Source organism: Gymnoscopelus braueri (genome assembly GCF_963280865.1).
Source record: "Gymnoscopelus braueri genome assembly, chromosome: 12".
NCBI classification, from domain to species: Eukaryota; Metazoa; Chordata; class Actinopteri; order Myctophiformes; family Myctophidae; genus Gymnoscopelus; species Gymnoscopelus braueri.
The window spans coordinates 40,095,822-40,123,155 of NC_137614.1; the positions used below are offsets into that span (position 1 = coordinate 40,095,822).

The window sequence follows — 27,334 nt, forward strand, 5'->3', positions numbered from 1 at the left end:
ATGTAATGTGCCATAGTGTCTATGCCAGTGTGCTACACATTTTAAAACTATAGACTAGTATGTCTGCATAAACACTAGTGCCACAAACACTGAGCCACTGTCTGTGTGTGTGTGTGTGTGTGTGTGTGTGTGTGTGTGTGTGTGTGTGTGTGTGTGTGTGTGTGTGTGTGTGTGTGTGTGTGTGTGTGTGTGTGTGTGTGTGTGTGTGTGTGTGTGCTAATTCAAGAAGGTTAGAACAGAAGGGCCCCCTCTGGCTCATTGTGGGCATGAGATCTATTTAGCCACTGCCTTTTCATCTTATTATAGACCGGATAGATACATATAATTATGAGAAAAGTGCAATGCACATCAAACAATAATAAAAACATGATTTATGATTAACATACTGATGATTGCACTTGACAATGTTTATATGGTAAAAAATGGTTGAAAATGTTAATTTCAGTTCCTTAGTTTATTTATTTTTCTAGTCAAATGATTTGTGGTTTGTCCGCAAGTGTCTTTCCAAATTCTCTTTCTTCACCATCACTGTGCAGTTCTCGCTAATGAGACAAATACTTAGAATTCTGATGACATCGCAGTTCCATGTATGGTACACAAATACATATGGTTGAGATTTCAGTTCCTTATTTATTTTTCTCAGTTCTCTGTCTGAATTTCAGTTATTTTTCACACTGCCCCACTCATTTGTTGGGGTTCATATTCAAACCAGCAAACCTGAGCATGGTAGGACAGAGGACGATATGAATGCATGTTTTTGTCAGGGTTTTCAAATTGCTCCACAATGGACGAGCTAAACTAGTTTTCTGTTTGTTTGCCAAGGTACTGTAGTTTGTTTCAAGAGTTATGGTTTCCGTTAAGGTGAACAAGTATTCGATGTTGATGAGAAAGTCTTAGACCATGCATAGGTGGTGTAATGTAAGGTATGCCAGTGGAACAATGAAAAAAATAAGGCAGCTATTAACATTACTATTATTGGTTGGGTGTTGTGCAGCAGTTGAATGAGATCTTCAATATGGAGTTTGAACCTGACCCCATGTGTTTGATTCTGGGACTTCCTGATAAAAAGATTATTAACAAGTTTCATAGACGTTTGTTTAATCTTCTAACCTATGCTGAGAGGAAAAATATTCTGTTGTCTTGGATTAATGAGAAACCACCAACAAAGAGAGACTGGCACAAAATAATCATGCAATGCATGCCGTTGGAATTTTTAACCTGTCTCCTACGTTCCACAACCGATGCCTTCTATAAAATATGGGACCCATATATCTACATTTTATTGGCCCTCAACTAGCTGACACTTTAACGATAGGGTTCCTTAACAGGAGTGATACCGCTGACCTTGATGTATAATGTCTAAATCCTTGCTTTTTTATTTTGTTTCTCATTTTTATTTTTTATTTTTTGTTTTTCATCTTTTCTGTTGTGGATATTTCTTGTATCTCTTTTTTGTTCATCTATGTAATGTCAAGCACCAAATCATGTATATATATATTGTGTTATTTTTTTTGGTCCATTGTAAGTATGTGGAATCTATATTTGTATCCGTGTCCTTTTCCTTTTATAACGTGTCTGAGCTGAGCTGTTTGTCTGTTTTGTCTTGTCTTGTCTTGTTTTGTCTTTGAAAATCAATAAACATACTATTGAAAAAAAAAAAAACATTACTTCTAGCTGTCTGTCTTGTCTTGCATCCTCACCTGATGCAATCATGTACAACCAATACGACTCCTGCAACATATTAATGAGCATGACTTGTCATCCTGACACTTTACGAGTCACCAAAATCATTCAAACAAATTCTTTGAAAAATATTGTGAATATTTAGGATAGATATACATTATTATAACCAAAATACAAAATGTGCCACGGACATGGACATGTCTTGCCGCGGACACGTTTGTCCGTGCACATGTTGATGACCCCTGCCCTAGGGCTTTTTGTGTTATCCTTATAACAAATCATTGTAAACCGTACCTCTGTACAAATCGCAAACTTGTTAATAAAGTAGTCAATCAATCAATCAAAAGTGAGCACCATTAATTATTTCGATACAGTTTTTGTTCAGTAACAGGGGACTCCTTGACTGTCCAGCTCTTTAGTAAAGAGAACATGTACCTTTAATATGAATCCGCAGCATAACTTAAAGGTAGGGTAAGTGATATTATTTTGTTAAAGGACGACTTCACCCATTTTCAACCGATCTTCATATAATTGGTCTTTACTAATGATTATGATAAAATGTTACCTTTTGTTTTCCTACTCGGTCTGTGTCTCATAAGAGGGCTGTGGAGTGTGGACACTTCAGATTCAGAAAACAGCCATCATCTTTTTATTTTTGTATTAAAGCGAGAACAATGGATTCTAGCATGCTAACTTTCCAGGAATAGAAGGCCTGCAGTTTATATTAGCTTGGATTCCTCATCGATGATGTCACTGGTAGGCGGGTTTCTGAACTGTCCGCAGCCCTCCTCTGAGACACAGACTGAGTAGACAAAAATGATACCATATTATAATGAGCATTAGTGAGGACCAATTACAGTTTACAGTTTAGGCATTTAGCAGACGCTCTTAATCCAGAGCGACTTACAGTAAGCAAGGACACAAGATAATACATCAAAATACGTCATACACATAATACATCAAATGCATAAAAATAGTAATCTAATAATAAAGTAATACATAAGTTAACCAATAATCTAATAACTAATACATACGCAAACCAAGAACCTATCATCAGCCTACATTGAAACTATACTGTACACACTATAGGATGCCAGGTCAACAATGACCTGGCATCTGTCTATATAACATGCTATCTAAGTTACATTTTAGCCTTTGCATAATCCTGCAAGGTCGTCAAGGCTAGGACAAGTGCTGAGGTGGAGTCTGAAGATTTAGACTACGGCAGAAGATTGGGAGTGAGTCTGCACTCTGCCGTTCTAATTGCAATGGGAAGTTCAATGGTCCATTCCATAATTTGCGAGCCAGAAGGGAGAAGAGTCTGGGACGTGTGGAGCGTTGTCCCGGATGTTTTAGCAAAGATTCTGACAGCTTCCCCTGTGTTAGCTGATCTGAGAGAGCGGGAGGGGTTGTAGGGTTGGTTATATGAAGATAGGTTGAAAATGGGTCAAGTCCAATGGGTGAAGTCGGCCTTTAAAATATGTGTTAAGTAGCTCTATATTCTAATGGTGCTCATTGTTATTGAGCGTTTGTTCAGTAACAGGGGTCTCTCCCTGTCTCTCCAGCTCTTTAGTTAACAGAAAATGCATTTTCAGGCCAATGTTATCCAATCAGGAGAGGGAACTCCTACAGAATACTAGCCTGGTAAACCAGGCTGGTCACGTGAATTCACATTATTATCATGTGTCTTGATAATGTGAATTCACACGCCCGGGAATCCTGGATGGTTTACCAGGCTAACAGAATACAGGAGATTCAAGTGAAAGTAGAAGTGATGATACAAAAGAAATGAGAAGACTACATTTGAACTGTCTGGAACACTATACATTTTAAGCTGATAAATGGGTTGCCTGCTTTGACCTGATTTAATGAAATTGGCAACCCATCTGAAAATGTATTTCGTGTTTACTAAAGTAAAGAGCTGGAGAGGTGGGGAGGCCCCTGTTATTGAACAAACACTCTATAACAATGATTACTATCTGAATACACAACTTTAACCTTTTCACCAAAAAAAAAACGTTTTGTTTTAACCAAAAATATCACTTACACTACCTTTAATCTGCAACATAACTTAACTAAAGCTGTCAAATTAATGCAGTGGAGTAAAAACTACAATATTTGCTCTGAGGGGTGAGGAATGGTATTTATCCAGAAATGGAAATAAGTAAAAGTACATTGGGTAACATTATATGAGATGAACCATAATAGTGAACGATAATAGTATTATTATATTCCTCCATATATTCATTGGTGATAGACATACCTGTAATATTTCATTCAATGTATACTACCCATCCTCTCTGCCTGGCCTACTTGTTGTTAACTAGTTGTACGAACGCTTGTGTTATTGTTGTACTTTTTTATTGGATCTTGTTTAGTCAATACACTTATTTGTTTTAGCTCCTGCTCATTTGATTTTGCTATTGTTGTCTCATCTGTTTCAGGAAAATAGGTAGCTGATATATTGCACTTTTACCTTAGCGCTAGGTATACTCTTGGTTGCTTGTTTTTGCAGAAAATGCACTTAATACTTCTGGTGATTAGTAGTTTTCGTTCCCTACCTATGTTGAATGCACTTATTGTAAGTCGCTTTGGATAAAAGCGTCTGCTAAATGACTGTAATGTAATGTAATGTAATGTATATGATGCTGCTATGACATCTACATTACCCTCCAGGACCAATAAAGGCTTATGTTATGTTATCTGACCTTATCTTATGAATCACCTTGTTGTGTCTTCTTTGACCAACCAATAAAGGGTTATATGATGAAGGTTTGAAAACACAGGACCACAATGGAAACAAGCCCCTCGGGTTTTGTGTTATCCTTTTAGCATCATTGTAAAATCGCACCACTGTACTATATTTGCAAACTGTTAATAAAGTATTCAATCAAATACATGACTTGTGGCAAATTGCTATGCAATAACTGCACTGTCAGTGACTGACCACCAGATGTCACCAAGCACCACGAGTCGGTTCATATTTGATTGGATGCAGATGCTGACATGCTTATATTCCCATGCTTACATTAGTGAATGTGAATTGTGAATGTGAGACAGCCTAGAGCGTGCTAGCACACTTGGCTGAAGGCCACAAATGTAGTTGGCTGACATACACAAAGGCATGTAAATCATGTAAATCAAGATAACCACGAAATATCAAAGAAAGAAGCACCACCTGTATTCCATTTGTTCTATGGTCTCTAAAGCAGTGGTTTTCAACCAGTGGTCCGGGGACCACCAGTGGTCCTTGAGGGGGTTCCAGGGGGTCCCCAGCCAAATTAATAATTAGGAACCAAATTGACCCTTATATGTCTGTAACTCTGAGGGTGTACAAATGGAACACTCTCAGAGTTAAATGAATACTGTCACTGATGATGATACTACTGTGTAGATTGGGACCACCAAGGAATCAAAATGGTTGAGTCCCTGGCATATCTTTTCAAATGGGGGTCCCTGGGCTAATATGTGTCAATTTGGGGGTCCTTGACGCGAAAAAGGTTGAAAACCACTGCTTTAAAGCACCGATTTGACCCTACAACAACATGCCATGGCGGATGATTGAAACGTCACGCGTGACGTCTCTGTAGTCAGAAGAAGACGACACATTATATACATAGCAGACAAATCAGGTTTTACTAGTTGCGACACATATTTCTAAGTAGAGAGAGGAAGTCACTGTCATTTCCGTTTCTATTGCAGCAACTATATATATATATTTATATATCTGTTCAGATCCTGCACTGTCTGCAGAATAGGGTCAACGACAGATTCAGGCTTGTTGGGGGAAGAAGATCGACCGTTTCGTTTCATCCGCGCAGCTGCATAATGTGTCAGTGTGTGCTGTGTGGCAAGAGAGTGATGCTGCCTGCAGGCTGCAGCTCTACCACATCATCCACTCCCTTTCAGCGCTGCTGCTGATCATCATCATCGTCGCGTCCGCGTCTGCGGACGATTTGAATCCACGAAATCAAGGGTAATAAAAAGGAACAAGCTGATACCATCACGCCGCATGGACACACAGTTATTGGAGAAGTGTATCGACAGCTGAAGGAGAAATAAACCAAAGATTAACCGCGTGAGTTTGTGTGGGGCTGCGCCTGCTGCTGCAACGGTCTCTAAAAGCTGTGCCTGTCATCGTGGAGGTTGTGGGGAGGTCATGTTGGGACGGGGACTTTGGACCGTGTGTAAGCCCCGGTATGGAAAGAGAGGCAGGTTTGGGGCTGTGCCTCTCGTCGTTGCTGCGATAGTGGTGTCTTGCTTGCTAGCGCTGCTGTTTGTGGACTCCATTGAATTATGGGTCACTGCATTGAACATGAACACGGTGGTGGCGTCACATGCGGGTGTCTTCCCTGCCCAGATTGTCCCTCCTACCAGGTCTGAGGAGTTCCTGCTCATGCCCAGTCCTCTGGTGTGTCAGCGTGCCAAGCCCTATCTCATCATCATGGTGACCTCAGCGCCTGCCAATCAGGCGGCCCGGCAGGCCATCCGGGACAGTTGGGGCGGGGGGATCGAGGTGATGGGTCTCCGGGTCATGACCCTGTTCATGGTCGGGGTGACGAACAACCCCGGCCTGGCCAAGCTGCTGATCGAGGAGGCCCGGGAGCGAGGAGACCTGATCCAGGGGCGTTTCCTAGACAGCTATATGAACCTCACCCTGAAGACTCTATGCATGCTGGGCTGGGCCCGTCGGTTTTGCCCCCAGGCCCACTTCATGGCCAAGGTGGATGACGACGTCCTGTTTAACCCCAGCGCCCTCCTGCACTTCCTGAACAGGAGCCGGAACCCCTACGAACAAGGAGACCTGTACCTCGGCCGGGTGCACCTTAACGTGGGTCCGGATCGAGACCAGGACAGCAAGCACTACCTCCCATCCGGAGCGTACCCTGCCAATGTCTTCCCAGATTACTGCAGTGGCACGGCCTATGTCCTCTCTCGCTCTGCCTTGCTCAAAATTGCCCTGGCGGCCGCCGCCGCCCCTCTGTCTACCCCTCTGCCCCCCGAGGATGTGTTTGTTGGGCTGTGTGCCCGTGTGGCTGGAGTGCTGCCCACACATTGCCCGCTGTTCTCCGGAGGACCGGCTGTGCCCTACGGGCGTTGCTGTTACAAGGCCATGGTCTCCGTCCACCACATCGCACCCCGGGAAATGCTGCGGTACTGGGCAGACACCCATTCTTCGCCCCCTTGCTCTTGGTTGGAAATGCACGCGTCTCTGGGTGTTTGCAAAATCAGGTCCATGCTTGGGACAGCTCTGGGCCTGGAGCAGGGCTTGTAAAGGTGTCCTGGCTGGCTTAATGTACACTTGTTAGGGGCTGGGCCTTGCTTTAATACTGTGAATAGCACAAGCGCTCTGGCTGTGAAGGCACACACAGTGCACACTGAGAAAATGTCATTTTATTTTTATAGCACTTTTTTTGTTTTTAAATACTTGAATGTCTCTTCTTTTTTTATAGGCTTTTCGTTGATGCCACATTACCACACGTACAGACACATTACTGTAGATATGAGAAACAAACAGGCAAATATTCAATATTTGCATGCCCCCACTTTACAGTCAAGAGATAGAACTGCTTGTTATGTGTGACCAATGCTCTGAATAGTTTTTTTCTTTTTTTAGGTTAACACAAGCATGAAAGCTAGAAGCTTCTGCCCATATACATCCTAACACATTTTGGGACTAGATCAAACCTGTTTCCGCTGTACAGTTAAGTCAGAATAAGTAATTACAATGAATGCATGTAATACCCTGTCAGAGAACCTATTAACACTACACTAAACCTCTTATTAATATTTAATAAATTGCTAATATTTTGTTAGGCTACATATGCAAATATACAGAGGGTACTGTGTAGAAATTAGAAAAAGTGCTCCTCGGAGCACAGGTCTCCGCTAGGTCAGGTTGCAGCACGTCCTGCAAAGCTTAGCCTATGGGCGGTGCCGGAGATTAGCCGGTGACAGACGGACACACACACACGGACGGACGGACGGACAGGGGGTAAAACATACTCTCCCCCATACCTTCGGCCTGGCGGAGACAAAGAGTTCAGGTAGAAAGCTGTCAAACTCAAAAACATTAGATGATAACATGCCAATTGTGAGACTATGACATGTATTTAGCTAGTGTGGATGTACGGTACATTAGATAAATCAATTACACCTGGCATTAAAATGTGATCTGTATCTGTATAACCACTTTCAACCTGGTGTCCCTATTGAAATGTTTAACACAAAAATAGCAGATCTAAAAGCTCATTGCATTGTGGCAGGCAGGGCCGGACTGGGACCAAAATTCAGCCCTGGCATTTTGGTCCGGACCGGCCCATAATCCTAAAACGGGAGCGAAAATATTTTTTTTTTGGCCCAGCGGCCCACCGGGCATTTGCCCGGTACGCCAAATGGCCAGTCCGCCGCTGGTGGCAGGTTGTGGGTCTGAGATTGTAGATTGTTGGGAACGCATACACCTCAGTTACTACACCTTGTTCCTGTTTTCAAGAGTACTGAGTGATGTACCCATTATCATAGTACTTGGAGGCCAGTCTATGACCTCAGTACTATGACGTCAAATTGACGACATCAGGGATCTCCATATATGGGGAAAAAAATCACACCCAGTGGGAAGTGGGCGGTGTGGTCATCACAGTGGTCATCACAGTGATGGAAGCTCACTTTAAAAAAAAGTGGATTGTCCTATTTATAGGTTATTGATTTCATCGTGTGTCTCGCTAGCCAATCACAGTGCTGAATAGAGTCAGCCAATAGAGTCAGCCAATCACAGTACAGCTAGGGGTGTACTAATGCTAGGGGTGTACTAATTATGAGCCAATCACAGTACAGCGAAGGGTGTACTAATGAGGTGTCCCAACCCCACTTATAGGGGCGGCTACACCGCCCAAAAAGGCACCCAGACAGACAGACAGGATACAGAGATTTTATAGATATACTGCAGACGAATCTGCCAGTGCAAAAGAAATGATTGCCCTCTGCAATTTGGGTCAGGCTAGATAAATGCTAGACTCTAGTATCTATCTACAGTGCTCCCCTCCGGTTATGCAATACCCGTTGTACCCATTGTCAGAGAACCCTGTTGCACGTACTGTAGTGCAATACCCATAATAGTACTTGGAGGTACTATAGTACTTCAAGAGTTTCATTGCATACTTCATTAGTTTCCTGTTTCCAATTAAGTAAGAATCAATCTTCTTGCCAGTAGGCTGACAAATTATATATGCACCATGCTGTTTCTTACTATGTTAGAGTCTATTCCTGTCAGTGTCAACGCAACATTCTTAATAAGTTCAAATAAATATTGTGCTGTTGTGTAAAATTGTTATCCACTCAGGGTGAAGGCATAAGAGAAAGTTTATTGAAGAAGATCTAAGATCTGTTTTATCATGTCCTGACCTGGATTAAAGAGAAGTCAACAAATGGAACGACACCTTAGCCTGAAGGTTCACATTCCACAAAGCAGGGGGATTAATGAGTCAGCTGTCTTCAATGGAACAGAACATACAATGTTTTACAATAGTAATAGTGAATAATTACACATAAAAAGGAAGCAATCTTCGTTATTTTGCGTGACACCGAACAAAGCAAATCAGACTAATTGATTTAGTTGATAGGTAAAAAAAAGTATGGAATTATATATCTAAAAACACGCTTCTCGATTATTCTATTAATAATTGAAAAAGTAATCAACATAATAATCACTATGTTATATGTGTCAACTGAGACAGATTCTCTATGATGTACCTGCTTTATTGTAAGATCTCATAAAAGTATTGATTCCGGACTGGCTTAGAGAATTGGAATATGATAGATTATTTTATTCAATTCAACAAAGCTCTGCACCATGCAGAGCTTCTGTACAGACCACATTTTAATGCAAGGTGTAAATGGGGTTGACACTGTATGTTCATCTCTTCTGGAAATGTTTTTTCCCTCCAGGTTTGGAACAAACTCAGATATGAAGGACCACACACAGCAATAGTATACTTAAGCCTGCTTCATCATGTAACCATGTGTGATGGCTGATTTAAACAGTCACACCTGGCTTGACTAATTGGACTTTGAGTTTGGTGTGACTAGGCACTTGTCGCGTATCGATTCACCCAGAATAAATCGGCCATCCCCACAGCCCACACACACACTAGACTAGAGCCTTCATCATGACAGCAATCCCATCTGCTCTTCTCCTGTAACATCTTGCCCTCTCTCTACAACAAATGTGTTATACCATCTGGCTGGTAGCATCATCTCGCTGGCACCTGAACAGGGGCACAGTCAAGTAATTTTACTTGTTAAATGTAAATATATTGTTGAGAGATTGTAAGATGTTACAAGCCAAAAGCAGATGGAATCGCTGTCAAAATGACAAAATGTGTGTGTGACTGGTTTATACTGTAGGTGAGCAGTCATAAACAGCTCAGTCCAATTAGTTTGAACTCTGGCTAGCCTTGATACAAGACTGTCATAATTATATTATATGACATGACATGACAGATAACCGTCTTGAAATCTCTCAAGACAGATTCAACGCTCCGCAGCTGAATCTGTCAGCAACTACCGTTACATGTAGAGTTTGTTGTTAGTGGGAATGAAAACACAGACACCACCGGAAGAGGGCTGAAGGCGAGTGAACGGGCCGACATCTGATCTCTACACGGGATCGCGGGCGGTGCCCCCAGAGGCAAATTCAAAGTATTTTTTTGCTGATGGGTTCCCAGATTGACAGTCTTGTGATCCAAGGCTAAACTCTAGCCAGATGTGACTGCGTACATCAGCCAACACCCACACCTCATAAAGGAGTGTGAATGTTGGACTAACACAAATTTATCTGGACTGTTTTGTCTCTGTTGGTACTTGAAGGATAGTATTTCTGAGTCAATACAGGGCTCAGGCTGGGAAATGATACTGAATGTGTGCAAATACACTCAGGAAATGTAAATGTGAACGGAATATTGTCATTAATAAACCACTACATTTTCTTCAATGCTTTCCTGTCTTCTTAAATAGACAATTCAGATATTCATGCCCATGTTCAAAAGGGGATCTCTGATAACGACATCAAAGAAAAGGACCCGCTCACTGTCTGGAACTTGCAAAAACATGTTGCTCTTTATTTGACGTTTCGGTCGTTAGACCTTCATCAGGACAGACAATGGTCTGATGTCATTATATCAGAGATCCTCTTTTGTCAGAGAATATCAGAGAAGCACTTTTTGTCCCACACACCTGTCACCAACCTTTGAGGTGTGCATCTGCCTTTTTCTAAAAAGATAGTAATGCCTACTTGCTAATGTTGATATAAATGTGTATACACAGTATGTGTATATAATTTATACTTTCGGTTTAAGTTCAAGGGTCAAAAGAACAGCAGGGTAATTTTGTTTTTTGTATATTCAGTGTATGTGGTGGCATATCAAGACTAGAATATTTTGCTGTAACTTAACACAATTGCGTAACAGACATATTTTCATACAAATCTGTTATTTTGTCATATTTTTATTCTCAGAACATATTTCTATAAAACTTTTGACAAGTACAGTAATAGGTTCAACCCACACAGGAGTCCATCTTACAGGTAAAAAATTTTCGGAACGTGTTGTATGGACTCTGCTCAAATTCTATTTGAGTAGCTATTTGGTACTAGCACCTCATTGTGAGAGCACTTAAATGAGCCATGCTTCTGGCAACAGACAATAAATCGATTTGTTTGTCCTAGAAAGTGACCATGAGTTACACATATGAGCGAATCAATTAATCCCCCATTTTTACAAACCCTCAGTATGAAGACTTAAAGCTCATATCAAAGGACTGCTAACAATCTGAATATTACTGCAGAGCCTCTTCATGTAAAACGACCGAAGAGAAACAGACAGTGTGCCTTTTAGAGAAAGTTTAAATGTCACTCCACACACACAAATGTCACTGTGTCATAGCCAAAACAATGGTTCCCTCTTGTCTATTTCTTGAATCTGTCGAGGGCAGACTTCTGGCTGGAAAATGACTTTTTCTTCTCGTTCTCCTTCTCCCTTTGTTTTTCTATCCTCATTCTGTCCTCCACTGTTTTCTTGATCACTTCCTGGAGGGGAGAAGGAACAATTCAGTCAAAGACAAGTTAGCGACTTAGTACTGACATAAGTGAGGGCGATATCAGTGTGTTCAAATGTGATCACATCAATAGGCTAATTGATATTTTGGAATAACTTACCCTCTGGTCCGTATGACCCACTTGCTTCTTGCGCCTTTCAATATTTCCAGTTGAGCTACGGCCCTTTTTCTTTAACCGTGGTGTGAATTTCTCTACTGCCATTGGATCATAACCCTGAGAAGACACCAAAACATAAACACTTGGTTTTAGGAAAAGTGGAGGCCATCAATAACATAATATTGTCTCTGTCAGGCAGAAACCTTCTATATCCATATTATTATTATTATTTATTTTTTCATAAATGAATGCCCCTTTTTCATGTTGATTACGATCCTCATCTGGACTAAGTTCCCTTATGTCCAACCTGAATGTAAGACTTTCTGCACAAAGACCTATGGGCCTCATTCACTAAGCTTGTTTACGCCCAAATGTAGCACTTAAGGGCATACGCAAATTACCACGTTACAAGTCGATTCATCTTTTTTTGTCCGTGAATTTTGAGCGAAGTCTGCTCTCTTGCGTCTGCTCGGAGGCAGACGTACATGGGACCAAAGCTTGCGTATGTCATGAGAATGCCTTATTCTTCATGCTAAATCAATTACAATAGTGCCAAACCTCAAATAAAATATGTATGTGCCCAACATTTGTCAACAACACATAATAAAAGAAAGCATATGTCAAACGATCTATTGCTTACATGCATAACATTTAGCTGAATTATTAGATCCCTCTGAGTGTTTGCCGCGTGGCCAACGTTTTGCCTATTGCTATTGGGCTTTCATGCAAACTCCAATGTTGCGCTATTCATTTATAACATTGACCATCTGATGAGGATACAGTATGGATGAAATCTAGCTGTGTCCATTCCTCCATTTCTGATGTAGGACAGTGGAGGGTTCATCCAAACGACAGATTCCCCTCGGTAATCAATAAGGCTCTGATAAAGAATGTGCGGATATTGGCGGATTCCAGCATCATCTTTTTACCTAGGCAAAGGTTAGTGGGCAATTGTTCAGTATTAAGTTTTATTAGCCTTTGGTCGTGAGGTAAAATTTTGTAAACTAACTTCTTATTCTCATTACACGTGAGAGTAGGCGATTTACTTTATTAGCGTTCAGCATGAGGGGCTCGCTTGCGCTCATCAACAAGTTGTCAAGTGCGTACCGCCGCGTTGTAAGCTTGTAGATCTGTCCATTTTGAAGCGTGATGACGTTTTTCATCTGACATTAGACGTTTCCGGTTGCCTTTTAAGGTGTTAAATGGGGCGTGGATGATCTACACGGGAGCACGCTCGTGACTTTTAGGCAAAAATTAGTTACACCTGCGATACAAACAAATCAAGGCTGTACACTGCCTTTCGTGAATCGCACGTGAGATTGTGCTTAGAGAAAATACACACCCCTTTAGTGACTTTATTTAGGCACTATTTACGAACAGCTTAGTGAATGAGGCCCCTATGTTCTATATCTGTTTACTGTTCTAGAGCTCCACCTTGCGTAAGCACCTGAATCTGCTGCTATTTTTAAGTACTACATACCTGCTACTATATATGACACATGTATACATCTTCACTCTGATCATACCAGAACATTTGTTTATCTGCATCCCGTTTTGTTTCCTTGCTCTTCCTTCTATCTCTATACTTCCCCCCCCTTCTCTGAACACTACAAATTCAACAGTGAAGATGCAAAGAACATTCTTCCAACACTTACAAGAGCTGTGACCCTGTCTTGGTGTCTCTGCTCAAAGCCGGCATAGTCAACCAGGCCCAACTGGCCTGGATCTAGGCTTATCAGCTCCGGTTGTATCTTGTCCAGTAAAGCCTTGACCTCCCACTCCTGCCTCTGCTTCACACTGCGGTATGGATTTGCATCCAAACCATCAAAGTTAGGCTCACCAGCACCTGTGGAGAGAGGAAAGAGATAAGTAGGGGTGGAACAGTTAATCAAACAAATCGATGTAATATATTATAAAACAATAACTATTAATCGATCATTAAATTAAATAATCAAATTAATAATGAAGTACAAATTTCAAAATATGCATTCTTAGGCACAAAACCCACAAGATGCGCAAGCACACAGACGCTGCTTTTCTTCTGCTCCATGTAATAACATGCCCAAAATAGGGGTTGATTATTAATCAACCCCTATTTTGGGCATGTTATTACAGGCCTTCCGTGCGTGGCCAGTGAGAACAGCTGCAGTCATTAACATGGAGCAGAAGAAAAGCAGCGTCTGTGTGCTTGCGCATCTTGTGGGTTTTGTGCGTAAGAATGCATATTTTGAAATTTGTACTTCAGTGCCATTTGAGTCACTTGAGTCTCCCCTGTGATTTGAGTGACAGAGTCAGAGGATTTCCCTTTTACAGAGTAAAGGGGAACTCCTGCATTAATATACTGTTGTGACTCAGATTGTTAGATGAAAACCTTCTCCAACTTCAGAGGGTTAGGTTAATGCTCTATTTCAGTGGTAGGCAGCAGGCAGCCCGTGGGCCAGAACTGGCCCAACGATAATATCGACCCAGCATATTAGTTAGTAAATAATTGATACACCATCTCATTATGTCTGAACAGAACCACATATAGGCTATAATGTCCAAATAGTCGAACCCTACCGGAATAATTATAAAAATGTTATCCATGTTGAGAGTAAATAACAGGCAAATGAACTGGGCAGTGGGGTGCACTATGGTGATGAACCCCTCATACCAGCAGACAGGGTAGGATGAATGCAAAGTTCTCTTTTCAGTCTTTAATTTTCTCTGTCAAGTTTCACTGTCAACTACTACTTAGACTTCTGGATGAAAAATGTATTTTGTGTTTAAAACAAACTAATGTGTTTCACATGCCTTAAACTGTTTTTTCCCCCGAAGAGACCATGAACAAAGAAAGAGCTTGTTCTATGAAAAAGCTCTTGTTTATTTTTCTCTGTTTGAAAAGGAGCATGACAAAACCTTTTTAATTAACTAAATGTCCTAACATTCAAGAATGTGGCCTGGACAAAATGATTACACAAGCATTTCTATTTTCACCTGTGACATTTGATTACACATGATGCAGTTTCAGTATGCAGTTACACCACACACATCTTTATTTATTAACTTTCATAGTAATAGTTATTATTGTATATAAGGCAGTCTGTCGCATGTTCCAGATCTTAAATTAGCCATTAATTATGTTCTGGCCCACCAATGGCTTAGAAAAAGCCTCGGCCCTAGGCCAAACTTAGGCCTATTTACTATTATATCAGTTAGTTCAGACCTCACATAGTGACATTCTGAACGGCATTTTAAGGAGTGGCAATATATCACTCTGAACACATGCATCGCATTTACTTTACCTGTAAGCTAGCAACGCACAGCTGTGCTAGCAAAGACAAACGCACAACAAAGACAAACGTAACAAAGACAAATGTACGCTGACGCTGTGTACATGTGTGTGTTTGTAGAAGGTGTTATACGGTTATACTGTTGTGCCAAATATGAATACGGTTTGTCATTTAATATCCTGTAGGGATGTGCATGACTGACCAAAATAATCTTTGAATAGTGTATTTCTCTACCCCTCCCGTTTGTGTGTTTCTAGAAAAAGTCACTTTGTTCTGTGTGTGTGTCGGCAAATCTTAGCCAAAAATAGCCGATCTACAAACTCACAACACGTCGCAATACAACAACGCTTGTAGATCGGCTATTTTCGCAGAATGTTTGGCTATTATGACTTTTGATACCCAGACTAGGGATGTTAGGGTTCAAATGATTATATGAAAATTTAAGACAAGTTTTTCGATGTGTCGTATACCAACCTGGTACCACCATACTGGTGAAGCCCTCTCCATGCCCCACTCCAAGGACATCCTCAAAGGGACAGAAGTGCAGTCCCCAAACTGGTCCCCGCAATCTGTGCGCCATGTAGGGCTTGGTGACTGGGGTGCTCCATACATCCCTGTACACCTGCACAGAGCCATTCACACTATTTATTAATTGCATGAACAGGGAAATTATTAAGGCTGTCCCCTCAGTCCATCAATCAGTCGGATTTGATCTTAGTCGACTAAGATTTTGTTGGTTATTACTAGTTGTTTTTTGTAAGCTTTTTGTAAGCGTAATCTGTTCTAAATATTATTTCTCATCTCTGCACATCTCTTCTAAATAAAACCCTTTAATTCTTGCAAACTTTCAATCGCCAGTAGCCAATCCATAGTGAAATAAAAATGATGCTCAGTTCTCAACCTCACCAACCTGTCAAGGCTGATTTCTGCATGATAGTATGTGGCATATACAATTTTAAAGATTTGCTGATTAAATCAACTAAAAGATTTGTCGACAAATTCCTATAACTATGAGACGACCATGAATGTCTTTACCCAAAGACAAACATCATTATTATCTTGATGCTAGAAGATTTGTATTATGCTGCACAAGCTTTATGTATGATATTGTTTTATGGCCAGCTCTATCAGCTGGCCATAAAACTCTAGGAATTGGTCATAAAACTGGCCATAAAACTCTAGGAATTGGTCACAACTGACTTCAGTTATGTTAAATAACGGTACAATGCAGCTTTCTTTTATCCATGTTTCAACTGACATGATGAATAGAATTTGGGGGTTAATTCAAGTGAATCCCATTTACCCATAGGCCTATGTGCAGAAAGTTAATAGCATCCCGACTAGAGATGCCGCGATCCGATTAACAGATTGGATATCGGCCCGATAACAGCAAAAAAATGGAGATCGGATCGAATCGCAGCGAAAATGCCGATCAAACGCTCCGATCAAAACACTCCATTCCAGTACTCCACTCCAGCAGTTCTATGCAGCACTTCTAACCAGCACGCTGTGAAGCTTTGTTGACTATGATTCTGGAGAGGTTATGGTCTCTGTTTGAGTAATATCACTTGATCAATCCCTTTTTAACATTTAGTTTTAGCATAAAATCAGTAATAAAAAGTAAAGATAAAAAACGCGGAGCGTGGACCGCGGTCGTGGCCGCGAGCCACATGTTGTACAGGCTGACACACAGTCCGTGCAAGCAACACAGAAGTGCGCAGCGCGTCCTGATCCAGAGTTCATTAAAATTCTCCGTCACCGTCATCCACACAAGTATGTTTATAAATACCTTGTGACTGTTAAGTTAAATCACCAGCCGATCAAACAATACGATTTGAAACGCGAATGATTTTGGCTGAATTAACACTGGCTTTTGCGACGCGAGCGGCGAGCCCCTCTCGCAGTGGTGTAAATGAATGCCCTTCTTATCTTCATCATCCTACAGCGTCACACAAAAGCATCAAAAGCAGATCTACAAGCTCTATGAGGTTTCCACCCAACAGAGACAATATTATGTACTGTAGAGTCCCTGTCACTGCCAACCCGAACCGGTATTGGGGAGGGTGTAGACTAGAGACAACCACTTTCTTCTGGCGTTTTTGTCCGTCTCTTCCTCACTAATTCTCCCCTCTACTCTCCTCTAGGCCAGTGGTTTTCAACCTTTTTCATATCAAGGTCCATTTATTTATTCCAAATTTTAAGCCACGGATCCCACCATTTGATGAGATTTAGACTCTCAGACCCAAAACTAGAATATTTTGTTATCGTTGGATAAGACTAAACAATGTGACTACTTTTTCCACCACTGCTCTCTCGAACCTGGTGATTAATCATTAACCCACAGGATTTATTATTGTCCGTCTTATTAAAAAAGACAATGCCTACATAAAAGGGAAACTTAGATGGCGTCTTTTGCAACATAGTAGGCCTAGCTGTCCATCGAGGCTCTTCTTTACACTGATGGGGACGCATTTGGGATAAAAGAGAAAGTGATTCAGACACTCAGCAAAATTATTTTCTTTTTATGAGCGGTGTGCGGAGCGAGAGGTGCGCGCGGGGGGGGGGGGGGGGGTCGGTCAACATTAGATAATAATAATAAACTTTATTTATATAGCACCTTTCATGACATAAATGCAGCTTAAAGTGCTTTACAGAGCAACAAAAAAAATACAAAATTTTAGATAGACAGTATAGAGACTATTATGTGCCGTATCGATCGGAATTAATCGGATCGGATCTGTTTTGACGCTGCCTGATCGGAATCGGATCGCAAAAACCTTGATCGCAGCACCTCTAAATCCCGACCCATAATTGATGTATTATTCATTAGTGTGTGTGGAGAAGAGAAGACAGTGACCTGAACAATGTCCCCCGTAGCAGCAGAAAGCAGACCCCTCTGGCTCAGTGAGAGAGAGGAAGCTCCAGCAGGCAGGAAGTAGGACTGGAGGGGTTTGAAGGTCCTGATGTCATAAACCTTTAGCTTCTTGTCCATACCTGATGTCACCATATATCTAGCAAGACACCAGAGGAAATGATAAGAACTGCCCTCTGGTGGGCATTAAGGGAAGGGGCAAGGCATTTAGTAACACTGAAAACTATTCACCTGTTTCCCAGGCTGTGTGTTTTCCACTTCCTGTCGGATTTCATTGGATATCATTAGTCATCGGACCAGTTTCATTGGATCAAATCGACAGGAAGTGGAACACACACAGGAAGTGAAAAGCCTAGGAAACAGGTGAAAAACTATAGGCCATTATCATACATGTAAAGAAATCTGTATTGCCAGTGGACACCGTTTTTAATTAGTATTTCTAATTAGTGCTCTTAGTGCTACCGCTACAAAGACTAGACACTGGACAATTGTGTGCATCCAATTTCAATTAGGAAACAGTTTGCAGAAGGCTTTTCACTAGTTGGAACTTTCGTGCTACAATCTGACTATGTAAGCATTCTTCCTGCTGTGCACTGGAATTATACAACTTTAATAGTGATGACCAGACAGTCCTTCGACCACATAATGGCATAACGGTCTACAGTTTAACTCCAGGTGGAGAGCTATATTGCATTTCCTTCCCCCTCTCTCTGCCCTCAGATTCCCACATCTCCTATCCTATCTAAATAAAGCAAAGAAACTGCCCAATAAGAAATACTGAAAATAAAAAATAAAAACTTTAACAGCAACCTACGTGCCAGTCTTGTCAACTGTGACCGAGCGCACACCGCCCTGGTGACAGAGCATCTTGACAAGAGCTTCTTTCTGGTTGGGGGACCAGAGGGTCACAACGCCTTTGGAGTGACCCAGGTGGATGATCGCGTTCTGAGGGTTCTGGCACATCACATCAAGCCGTCCCATCTTGGTGCCAATGGCTGCCACCTCCTTCCCCACAGACACATCCAGGTACTGCAGGAAACCTGTGGCACTCTAGACAGCGAAAAGAACAGCACAATGTTATGCCTTGTACTCTGTCGCACAACGGTATTGCTCGCAACGTACTAAGCTTTAACCAAACAACTCTGAAACACAAGCTGTAATACTATATACAGTATATTCATAAAAAGTTGAAGTATATTGTGTGTTTATATTCTTTAATAGACATTTTCAATATCCTGCTAATATTTGGGGGCAGGTTTTCAAGGGCTCACCGCTGTGGCCAGCAAAAAGTGATAAGGCAGGAACTGCATACGAAGGACATCGTTGAATTTACGAATGCAGTGAAGCTCAATGCCGTTGGAGTCGTAGATATACAGCCACTTCTTCTGAGCCACTGCAAACATAGCCTCACTATGTAGCCATCTGAAGATAGCAACACATTGAATAGGGGTTAGAATACTGGAACATGTTCAATATGTTATTGCTGAATGACGTTTAAATCTAACACTCAATCTTGTGCAGGCCAACTTACTTCACGTCATTAACAGTCTCCATGACGTTCATCTCACACATCAGCTCCTTGGAGTGCCAGTCCAGACAGGCGACGTGACCTCTCCTCCCACCGACAAGCAGTTGGCTGAAGACAACAACGCATGAACAAACTTAAAACACAAATACCTCTCACATGCATACAGTGTCAAAAGACTGCTAAGAACTATTTTAAGAAATTGTTTGCGGCCCTTTTGAACTAATTAGTCAACTAGAAATAGCAGTCCTACAAGCTCACAACACATCACATAAATTATAAGATGTGACGGGCGGCTGTGTTAGTTCTGTTCACAAACACAACAAAATGGCTGTGTGCACTCTTTATGCAAAGGGATTTTATATTTATCAAAAAGAAGTATGTGAAAATGTGGAAACTCAAGAACTCTTGAATAGCCCTTTCCATTTGGTGACTGAATTTCCCTCGCGGCATCAATAAAGGTCTCATCTTATTCACATACAGACATCCCCCAGCAAGATGAGGAAAATATATGAACAACATCATGTACGCAACCTCCTTGGTGCAGCATCAAGCACACCAGACCCCACTACCCAATCTCCTCCACCACACTCAGACATGACTAACAGCCTACAGAATACAGATGCATGACACTGACCGTCCAGTCTTGCTATAGTCCAGTCGATATGGCCCAAACTGAGACAGATTAAGGTTAAAATGCTAAAGAGAAAACAGGAGAGAGATTTCCATCGTTAAGACAGACAATGAAAACAACATTGTCAGATCAACACTTCAAACACAAATCAAAGACTGAGACTTCCACCATTCACTGAGATATCCACTCAGTAACTCACCTTTGCCCCAGATGTAATATCCACAGCATCTGCTATGTCCTCTTGGGAGATGGTACATGTGTCCTCATCCTCATCACCTTCTAAGAATCTAAGTGCAGAAGGAGAGGTGTCACAACAAAGCAGTTCACTAATGGTCTCCTGTGATATTCCCATTAATATATACAGTATATGCAGGAGCTTCATACACAATAATGTTCAGCAGTTGGTTATTCTAGAACTAATTTACCCTGCATCCTCTGGGAGGAGGAGGTCCTGCCGTGCAGCTTGATTCTGGGCCAATTCCGAGACAACATCTGATTTTGCCATAAGTCGTCTGAGCTTGTAACGCTGACGGGAAGGCTAGAAATACAAGAATAAAGGAGTTGTAAGTGTCCTCGTGGCAAAAGAGAAGTACCACAATGCGAATAAATTGTGACAGAAAATAAGATGACACACCAGTTTGGAATCGGATTTGTCTTTCCTCCGGAACTTTTTCAGCTTCTCCTCTGGGACTGGAGCAGATCCAGGGAATGGATCCATTTTCTAAAAGAGGAAAAATTGGACAGATTGTGTCAACCGTTTCAAGATCAGTGCATATATGCATCACAGTACGTCAAGGCCTGAAAACATCACTACGTATCTTGAGCTCCACGAGTGTACACTCTCCGAGATAAATTTACTTTATGTGTACTGTGGGGCGACGCAAGTTTGCGCAATCATAAAAATAACAATTTACTTACCCCGCCGGATATCCCAGTCTTTTTACTTCTCTCATCTTCTTGTGTTTTGTTCTTTGCTCCCTGTGAAAGAGTATGACCATGAATCAAAGTGAACTGATCTTGATCCCAGTACCCAAGCCAAGAAGGGACGCCCCAGCACTCTCAATGTCTACAGGCCAGTTACTCTGACACCGCACAATTCATGGACATCTCAGAAAGAATGCTTAACAACTTAAACCCTACAGTATATACTTCATCAAACGGGGTCCCCCAGGGTTATATACTTGGCCACTATCTTTATTTTCCCGTTCCACCAAAACTCTTTGCCAAAAATGTATTTCTAACTCAACAAACAGTATAAGTGTATACAGGCCAGGGTATCTACACATTTCTAAAGTGACAATTTTAAGGACTTTTAAGACCTTTTTAATACCTCTAAAATGAAAACATTGACCATTACTAGTATATCAAAAGTAATCAACAAACTATACTATTAAAAAAATGGTCAAACATTGGCCAAATATTACCCAAGAGGCAAAAATTGGGAAAATAAGTAAGTTCACAACACCTCGCATTGCAATATTTATCTGTGGAACCGAGTCAAACTAAATGTAATGCCTCAACTCCTACAATTCCAAGTGCTTGTCAGGATGGCGGGGTCCCCAGTTCAAATATGATTATTTTGGTGGGGGTCGCGGCCTGAAAGGTTTGGGAACCCTTGGTATAGGTCATAGTATAGGCAGAGATCTCTGATCTGTCTGCCTACATGTAGCCTCGATCTCCAGGCTTTTATTGTTTAGTTTTGCTAAAAAAAATAAAAGCCTGGACCAGCGCGTCGGTGTACCCGGTATAGGAAGTGTTTCATTTCCCCAACCAACCAGAGTGCAGTGGGCGTCGCTCGTAATGTTGTGTTGACGGGGGCGGGGGCTGACGGACAGATCGGTGAACCAATGGGATCAGGCGCATTCTCTCCGCGCTGATTTTAAACCCGCCCCTCTATACACGAAAGCAGGAAGGCTAGTGCAGCCTAGCCTACATGAGACTCAGGCTTGGCATGAGTTTGTGCAGTCACCCTTTCCATTTACTTACCACCAACATAGGCTTCTTTTTAAATCCTTCATGATTTTTTTCAGCTTCTCGTTTTCTTTTCTTCTGTCCCTGTTAAAAGAGTTCAAACAATAATACATTTTTGACTTATGTTGTTGCATGGTCATTTCCATTCATCTGTACAAAAACAGCAGGATGACACTAACAGAAATGTCATATTTCCACAGGTTTGAATGATAATGATATATCCTTTAGGCAGCCCTAGTGCACGCTCACCTGTGAGGGTATTGGGTGCGATGGTTTGGTGATACATACATGATAGAAAACACAACTACATTATGCCACTGTGGTATATTTTCTTGACATTTAGTGTAGGCGGAATATTGTTTTGTAAGTTAAGAAACTTCATCACTTCTGCACAGAACGACAAGCCAATCAGAAGCGCGCTGTGCTCTGAAATAGGCAGATACACTCGACACCACAGAAAAAGTCTACTGTATGCATGGAAGTAGCGAATATTAATAACAAAGTTTTAAATAAGCAGTTGCAGGTCTGAAATATTGAGTAACTACATGGCCTATTTACTATGTAAAATGTATCAATTCAATTACAAACAAGCTGCCAGAGATGAGCATCGAGTGTCTGTTCTCCTCATCCCTGTCTGGGAGCTCACAGGACGGGAGGTCGGGCTGTACGCGTGATGTAATAATAATGCTCCCGCGATAATGTTTTTCACTAGAAAAAGCACGAACGAATCATTTGAACTAATCATTTGAACGAATCATTGTTGTGAACGTGAACGAAATAGTTTGTTCACTGAAATAAACGTTTTTTTCCCACCACTACTCACTGGAGCTCTTGCTGGAGCACAACTCACTTTATTTATTAAGGGTGTCTGTCTGTCACCCACACCTCAGGCACGCCCATTCTATAGCATTTCGCGAATGTCCGCACAATGAACATTTGCTCACAGCTGCTGGTATGAATTGAGCATCTAGATTTTAGTGCAAGTGTCAACAATACACAACCTTGCCCATAGCTACCATGTATCTTGAACAAGATTCTCAAGGCTACGCAAGTTTGTGCAATAACAATCGATTCCATTTACTTACCCCAGACACACCATTCTTTTTACTTCTCTCATCTCCTTCTTGTGTCGTTTTCTTCGCTCCCTGTGAAAGCATACAACCATAAATTAAATTGCACTGATCTTGTTGTTACATTGTTCCGAGTTAAGGCCGTGACACACTGAAAGAGACATTGACGCGAGTGTCCTTGGCGCGCATCAAGTATTCACATTGGAAGCACACACACACATGCACTGGGAGAGCGTTGTTCCATTCACTCTCGCTCTGGTCTGTGCCGAGCGCCAATGCTCCAAAATAGAACCGAGCTCTGAGAGACGTGTCAGGCGGTTTTGACACATTCAGTGTGGCTGCAGACGTTGTAAACAACGTTTACAACAATAGTTTGATAAGTTAAAGGAGTAGTTCACCCAAAAAAAATCTTATTTTCTATCAATTACCCACCCCATGAAGCATTGAATTCATGGAGATTTTTTTGTTTTTGTCGCATTTCTAAGCCAGTAATTTGATTACCGGCGGAAAGATGCTAATGTATCCGGTAGGAGACTCAAAGGAGTCTCTTTGAATCTCCTACCGGAAATACACCCGGTCATCAAATTATTGGCTCAGGAATGCGTCAAAAAATTAAAAATCTCCATGAATTCAAGGCTTCATGAGGTGTGTAATTGATAGAAAATAAGAAATTTTTCGGGTGAACTATTCCTTTAACGCTCGTCTGAGTGGCCTGAAGATATTGTTGGCTACTATATTGATATTTAGCAGTTTATCCAGCAGAGAGACTTACAACGTGCATCGAATATGAACTCTAATCAGCTGGTCCTCAACACGGGGTCTGTCCCCCAGAGGTCTTTTGAGGGGCTTTCAGGTGGTCCGCAGCTAAATGACTGACAACGGACCCTCTGAGTGTACACAAACCAAATGTCATTTGAGATTTGTACAATCTCAAGAGTTAAATTCATGACCTTTCAGTGTAGATTCTGGGCCCAGAGATAAAACAATCGTATCAAATGGGAGGTATGTGGCTCAAACTGGGGAATTAAAAGGGTTGAGAATTCACTGCTCTAATCAACCAACAACGAGCAAGTAAATAGTGCTAAGAAAACAAGTAAGTGTTAGACACTTGACATGAGTTTTGTTCAATGACAATACCTTCCATGTACTTACCCCAGACATAGCCTTCTTTTGAACTCCATGATTTTCACCTCCTCCTTGTTTTCTTTTCTTCACTTTCTGGCTCTGCTTCCTTTTCCCTTTTGTCTGCTGCCGAGCCAGTTCACTCTTTTGTCCACCATCGGACGTCTCTTTTTTTGGTCCATCATCGGTCTTCTCTACTTGATTCTTCTTTGCTTTCTTTGCCTCCTGCCAGTAGCGAGGTGTACACTGTCACAAAAAAACAAACACATAATGAAATGTTTATCAGCAGGAAGGCTGAACCATGGTGCCTCCATCACAGTGGTGGAGGAAGAACTCTATAAAAAAATAAAAAAATGTTTTACTTAGTAAAAGTAGCAATACCACAATGTAGAAATACCCTGTTACAAGTAAAAGTCCTGTATTCCAAATGTTACTTAAGTAAAAAGTGCAAAAGTAATGGCCAACAAAATATACTAATTAAGTATAAAGTACCAAGAGTAAAAAGTACTCATTCTGCATAAGGTCCCATGTTTTTCAAAAGTTTGCAAAATGTGTGAAAAATCTTTCAGGGGGTCCCCGCAGCAACAGTCCTATTGAATTGTTCTGATCTATGTGAGCTTGCATTCTACTTTAGAAAAATCTTGACAATAAATTGTTGACTAATCTTTTCACTGCACTACAAATATTTGAAAACTCGAGTTACTAGTTACTTTGAAGATTTTGATTACTATTACAAATACACATTTACCAGTTCAGCCTTATTTTAACTTTGGCTATTTGAAAATAGCAGATCTACACACTCACAACCCGTCCCCATGCAACGCGTTGTGAGCTTGTAGATGTGCTATTTTCAATAGATTTAGACATTTTAGACATGATAACTTGTGAAACTGGACATTCTGCGTAATGAGTACTTTTACTTCTGGTACTTTAATAGCCATGGTTCACATGACGCTCGTCTGATATGACGTGTTTCAGGGCTAGTACTAATAATAATACCAATACTTTTGTACTTTAACCCAAGTAAATTTAGAATTCCCGACTAACTCAACAGAGTATTTCTACATTGCAGTATTCATATCGATACTTTTACTTGAGTAAAGAATGTGAGTACTTCTTCCACCACTGGACCATGGTGCTGCTACTGGAAGCCTGACATGTGGTTCCCAAAGCACGACGCGTGTCTATGCTCAATATGTCATTAACAACTGTGACGGACATGAATAGTGTGATATAAAGGTTATTATGACAATTGCTATTATGAATACCTTCTTCCTCTTCTTGGTGTTTTTGTCCGCTTTCCCCACGTGTGTATCATTCACCACAGCCTCGTCGGACGTCGCCATCTTTGTTGTGAAGCTGTATCAGTGTTGCCAGCTTTTGCGAGAGAAACAAGCAACCAGTTCAAAAGGAGCCTCATGAGCTCAGAAAGACTGGTGATGCGAGGTTAATGGACCAGAGCTGAAAATGTTTGGGAACCACTGGTTTAAACAGCATTATAGGAAACGAGCCCAAATAAGCAACTACACTTTAGAAACAAGCCCCCCCCCCAAAAAAAAATAAACGCAACCCGCAACTACCAATATTTTACAAGCAACTTTACAGAAAAACAAGCCCAATGTCGCTTGTAAGACGCGGACATGGCAACGCTGATATCGTATACGTTCTGAACTTCCGTCTACGTCAGATGCCAAGCCTTAAAGAAACAGTGCGCCATGGACGTTCCAGCATCAGGGAGCAGTGGTTACCCCCCAGCCAGGGGTCCTCGAAGAGGTTTCAGGGGGTCCCCAACAAAATGTGTTAATAATGCATCAAAAGTTTTACCACTTTGAGCTTTGGCAATCAAAAACAGCCGATCTGCAATTTTTTGGGAACAATTGGGAAAAGTTTGACATTTCTTAAAACATTTTAAACACATTTCTTCTCTTATGGGGGTCCCTGGCACAAAATGTTTTCAGAAGGGGGTCCACTGACCCCCAAATTGATATGTATGTGGCTGTGGACCGTCCACAGCCACATGCATATCAATTTGGGGCTCCTTGACATGAAAATGTTTGAGAACCGCTGCTAGTACACTAATAACTAGAAAAAGTGCTCCTCGGAGCACAGGTCTCCGCCAGGTCAGGTAGGTTATTGTGGGGCAGCAATGTTCGGAATTAGCCAATCAGGATGGAATATGATAAATTGGACGGAACCATCTTGATCACTTGACTATATGTGTACCGATTTGCATGATGTTTGAATTTGTAGGAGTAATATAAAAAAGAAAAGTGTTGCAAAATTGGCCTCCTGGTGGCGCTATAATAGGGCAATGTTAAAAGGGTGGCATTTGTTCTTCAGTTTAGTGCGAATGTGCGTGCAAAGTGTCACCACAATCGGACGCTGCATTCATGATTTGTGGCATTTTGTTCAAAACGGGCCACTCCTGCAAACTTTAGATGTCAATGTTAGCCAATCAGGATGGAATATGAAAATGTTAAAAGATCCATCGTGATCACATGACTATAGAGATCATGTGTACCGATGTGCGTGAAATTCGGATAAATTCTGAAGGCTTAATATCAAAACATTTGTTTTACATAAGTCGGCCTCCTGGTGGCGCTATGAAAGGCAAATGTGAAAAATGCAGGGCAGTTGTTTTTCCTTGGCCTCTAGGGAGTGTGCGTGCAAAGTTTCATGCAGATCGGTGCAGTTATGGTTAAAAACACAAATCGTCCATTTATAACGCCACCATGAGGCTGATTTGAACATTTTCAAGTGGCATTTCTTCCTCGGCCTAGTGGGAATGTGCGTGTGAAATTTCACGGAAATCGCAAGCTGCGTTCATGATTTGAGGCATTTTGTTGAAAACGGAGCAATCCTGCAAACTTTGGAAGCCAACCTTAGCCAATCAGGATGAAAATATATACATACTCTCTCGCCACGCCTTTCGGCCTGGCGGAGACAATAACCTTCACAAATCTAATAAAAAAAGAGTA

The 27,334-nt window shown here is 41.4% G+C and overlaps 2 protein-coding genes across 2 annotated transcripts; one reads left to right on the forward strand and one right to left on the reverse strand.

The window, feature by feature from the left end:
• Positions 1 to 5,343: 5,343 nt before the first annotated feature.
• b3galt4 (UDP-Gal:betaGlcNAc beta 1,3-galactosyltransferase, polypeptide 4) lies at positions 5,344 to 10,652 on the forward strand. The gene is made up of 2 exons (XM_080445008.1): positions 5,344 to 7,949; positions 8,104 to 10,652. Exon 1 carries the CDS (start codon positions 5,843 to 5,845, stop codon positions 6,956 to 6,958), a length of 1,116 nt encoding a protein of 371 aa, XP_080301134.1. The 5' UTR covers positions 5,344 to 5,842; the 3' UTR covers positions 6,959 to 7,949; positions 8,104 to 10,652.
• A 516-nt stretch (positions 10,653 to 11,168) lies between these two features.
• wdr46 (WD repeat domain 46) lies at positions 11,169 to 25,707 on the reverse strand. Its single transcript, XM_080444976.1, has 17 exons — positions 25,625 to 25,707; positions 24,387 to 24,602; positions 23,250 to 23,309; positions 22,180 to 22,248; positions 21,112 to 21,171; positions 20,828 to 20,914; positions 20,619 to 20,731; positions 20,393 to 20,480; positions 20,197 to 20,258; positions 19,566 to 19,670; positions 19,306 to 19,456; positions 18,849 to 19,084; positions 18,020 to 18,173; positions 15,637 to 15,784; positions 13,546 to 13,736; positions 11,894 to 12,007; positions 11,169 to 11,764 (listed from the first exon to the last, which is right to left on the reverse strand). The coding sequence occupies exons 1-17, from the start codon at positions 25,700 to 25,702 to the stop codon at positions 11,645 to 11,647; spliced, it is 2,052 nt and encodes a 683-aa protein (XP_080301102.1). The 5' UTR covers positions 25,703 to 25,707; the 3' UTR covers positions 11,169 to 11,644.
• Positions 25,708 to 27,334: the final 1,627 nt, after the last annotated feature.

Coding starts and splice junctions, on each gene's coding strand:
- b3galt4 (XM_080445008.1), top strand. CDS start 5,843: ATGTTGGGACGGGGACTTTGGACCGTGTGTAAGCCCCGGTATGGAAAG.
- wdr46 (XM_080444976.1), bottom strand. CDS start 25,702: ATGGCGACGTCCGACGAGGCTGTGGTGAATGATACACACGTGGGGAAA. Junction 20,481..20,618: donor CTCCTCCCAGAGGATGCAGG/GTAAATTAGTTC, acceptor TTCTGCACTTAG/ATTCTTAGAAGGTGATGAGG. Junction 20,259..20,392: donor ATATTACATCTGGGGCAAAG/GTGAGTTACTGA, acceptor TTTTCTCTTTAG/CATTTTAACCTTAATCTGTC.